Raw genomic sequence first — 3762 nt, forward strand, 5'->3', positions numbered from 1 at the left:
TTTTTTTTTTTTTTTTTTTTTTTTTTTTTTTTTTTTTTTTTTTTTTTGTGGCTCTGCTTACTTTATTCTTTGGTTCAGGTATTGATATGATCAGTAATATGCTAAAAATGCAGATGCTAGAGGATGAGGATGATCTAGCTTATGCAGAAACTGAGAAGAAGGCAAGAACAGATTCAACTTCAGATGGGCGTCCATCCTGGATGAGAACACTGCACACTACAGCCTCCAACTGGTTCCATCTTATCCCACAAACTCTAAATCATCTTAAACGAACAGTGGAAAATATTAAGGTGATGATTAAGATTTCCAAATACATATTTTGGTCTGTAAACGAGTAGGGGTTATGCAAATGTGGGTGAGGTATCCTACTCAGATTGCAGCCTGAAAATGGTCTCTCAAAGTCTGCTATACTACTTGAATCTAGAAACAAGGCACTGTTTCCTTTTCTTTGCTGTAATTCAGTTTAAGAAATTATGACAGAGTAACACTTTCATTTAGTTGGGAAGGTATCATGTAGAAGAGTTTATTTCTAGTCTCTTGCTTCCTAAACCAGGGGTGCTGTAAGTGCAGCATCATACACACCACATTTCAGTTCACTTGAGTGATCAGATGAGTGTATGTTGGCTCAAAGGTAGTATCACTGGTTGGTCCTCATTGGAAAGCTGGGTGGTAGCTAATACTGAGGCTTCTGCTAATTGGGAGTGGGGACTAATAATGAAAGGGAGCCATAAAGCTCTGAGGCTAGTATGAGACAGGTTGTTTTACAATCAAGAGAGTTTATGGAAAGTCTGTTTCTAGGTTGTTGAATAATTCAGACGTGGATTATATATTAATCTTTTCTGTTTAGATCAGGTTATGGACTTGGGCTCTGGACATAGATACAGAAAGGAATAGGAACTTGTAGTAATCAGGCCAAACTGCAGCAGGCAGCTTGCACGCTGTTGTTCCCCCCTACAGTTGGTGTCAGTAGAGAATGAAGTTCTTGCTTCAATTCCCTTAAACTATCATCTGTGAGGCAGCTGCATCTTTGGGGTGGATGGAGGAAATGACTGCATTGTAAAAAACACATTACGGTGAGGCCTTAACAGTTGATGATAATACATGTGGGATTTGGGTAGCCAACTAGTGCCCTTCAGTGTTGCAGGGCTACGGTTAGTTTTCCCACCAGAAGATGCTCATCTTGTTGTTTCCTCATTTTTCTTGCTTAAATAAGGATCCGTTGTTCCGATTCTTTGAGAGAGAAGTGAAAATGGGAGCCAAATTACTTCAGGATGTCCGTCAGGATCTTGCAGATGTGGTTCAGGTTTGTGAAGGCAAGAAGAAACAGACTGACTACTTGCGTACACTTATAAACGAATTGGTGAAAGGTATGTGACTTCAAACAGGCTTCTCTTTTTAAAATGCTTTCCCAGTAATCCTATTACATCAGTTGATGTCTTCTCATTTCCAGCACTGACCAGTAAAAGAAACACCACTATTCTTGCCTAATACAAAATTCTGAAAGTCAAAATGGTGAGGTTGGTCCTGTGACATATATGAACTGCAGTATTGCCAACCTAAGCATTCAAATAGCATGAGATTGGTGTAAAAAATTGATTTTTTTTTTCAAGTCAGTCTAGGTTTTTTGCCTTTGGGGTTCACTTGGATTGTGGTTTTTAACCTTGTGCTGCAACTGTGGGAGCTAGAAACTATTTAAATGAAAGATTAAACTTTCATGTTACTGTCCAGGAGCTGGAGATTTAAGTAAGACATCTATATTGTATGACTTGGAAAAGAATTGAGAGTTGGCAGCACTAAAACTGAGTGTGTTATCAAAAAGTAAGATTTTTGCTGAGTTTGAAACAAACAGCCGGAGCCTGGTGTGACGGGTTTGGTCACAGAGGCCCCCTTGGGACTGTCACTTGATGTGCTGGAATTACCTCTGAGCCTGTTTTCCCTGCCATCTTGGGACTCCAGAACCCTGCCTTGTTGAGTCAGATACGCTAGCCTGCTGCAACACAGACCCAGGTCTGGTCCATGCACCCAGAGCTGCAGACTTTAACCAAAAACTGCTCAGCAGGTCACCTATCTCCAGCACCCAGACACCCAGTTCCCAATGGGATCCAAACCCCAAATAAATCTGTTATACTTTGTATAAATCTTATACAGGGTAAGCTCATAAATTGTCCGCCCTCTGTAACACTGATAGAGAGATATGCACAGCTGTTTGCGCTCCCAGGTATTAATCACTTACTCTGGGTTTAATAATAAACAAAAATTCTTTTTATTAAGAATAAAAAGTAGGATTTAAGTGATTTCAAGTAATAACAGACAGAACAATATAAGTCACCAAGCAAAATAAAGCAAAACACATAAGTCTAAGCCTAATACATTAAGAAACTGAATTCAGGTAAATTTCACCTTCAGAGATGTTCCAATAAGCTTCTTTCACAGACTAAACTCCTTCCTAGTCTGGGCCCAATCCTTTCCCCTGGTAGAGTTCTTGTTAGTTCCATCTCAGGTGGTACCTAGGGGATTTCTCATGACTGGCAGCCCCCCTTCTTCTGCTCCACCCCCTTCTATAGCTTTGGCCCAAGGTGAGAATCTTTTCTCTCTCTCTGGGTCCCCACCCCTCCTTCTAAATGGAAAAGCTCCAGGTTTAAGATGGATTCTCGTATCATGTGACATGGTCACATTTCCTGTGAGACCCCAGCCTTCATTCTTCCAGGGCTGGCCTGCACGTCCCCAGGAAGGTTTGCAAGTAAACAGAGCCATTCACAACCAATTGTCCCAGTCAATGGGAGCCATCAAGAGTCCAAGCCACCATTAATGGCCCACACTTTACATAATTACAATAGGACTTCAGAGTAATACTTCATATTTCTAGCTTCAGAGACAAGAATGATACATTCATACAAATAGGTTGAACACACTCAGTAAATTATAAGCTTTGTAATGATACCTTACAAGAGACCTTTTGCATAAAGCATATTCAAGTTGCATTATATTCACTCATAAGCATATGTCCATAAACATATGGAGTGCAACCGTTACCCCAGTGTTGTTGAACCAGTTTCAACCAAAACCTTAAGTTTTAAGCACTCACTTGTAACAAAATTATCAGAGGAACTCCAGAAGTTACCCTGGCTTTATTTTCTCTGCTCATACATTTGGCAGTATGATGAGAAGGGGACATTTTGTACCAATATAGTGGAATAGGCTGATGGTCGAGATATCGATTTAAGCAGAACTATTGTACAGTAAATTAATGAAATATTCTTTGCCTTGTGACCTGAGGATAAAGGTAGTGGTATCCTGCGCAATAACTCCTTAAAATTGCAGTCTTCCATGTTGCAAAGGCTTAATTCTAAAATAAGCTGAGACGTATTTTGCAACTCGATGTATATGCTAATAAACTTACTAATAAATGTCTTACAACTTACTAACAAATCCTGGAAGTCAGACAGTAATTTCTGTTTAAATATTGATCTGCAGAACACATTTTAGAAAACTAGGTAGCTTTCTATAATGTCATGAAACTCTGTCTTTCAGTTTGTTTACACTTGTACTCTCTGGTCCCAGATAGGTTAGAACCCCACTGTGCTTGGTGGTATAAAAAAATCTGTTGTACAACACAGTAATAGCGAAGTGGCTGCCACTGAAAGGGTAAAATTTGCATTTGGAAATCATGTGTAATCCAACTCATACCCATACAGAGCTCTTACCTTGGATACGCCTTCTCTAGGTATTCTGCCTCGTAGCTGGTCTCATTACACTGTACCT

At 39.8% G+C, this 3762-nt stretch overlaps 1 protein-coding gene across 1 annotated transcript; it reads left to right on the forward strand.

Annotated features, from left to right (window-relative positions):
- Window positions 1-86: 86 nt before the first annotated feature.
- On the forward strand, window positions 87-3756 carry LOC113405734 (cytoplasmic dynein 1 heavy chain 1-like; the record flags this gene model as incomplete). Its single annotated transcript, XM_026646987.2, has 3 exons — window positions 87-290; window positions 1214-1367; window positions 3725-3756. Coding segments are annotated over exons 1-3 (390 nt in total), but the record flags the coding sequence as incomplete, so codon positions are not given.
- Between the last annotated feature and the right edge of the window lie 6 nt (window positions 3757-3762).

The sequence above is a fragment of the Terrapene carolina genome, unplaced genomic scaffold (assembly GCF_002925995.2).
Source record: "Terrapene carolina triunguis isolate 2854851 unplaced genomic scaffold, T_m_triunguis-2.0 Scaffold50394, whole genome shotgun sequence".
Taxonomy (NCBI): Eukaryota; Metazoa; Chordata; order Testudines; family Emydidae; genus Terrapene; species Terrapene triunguis.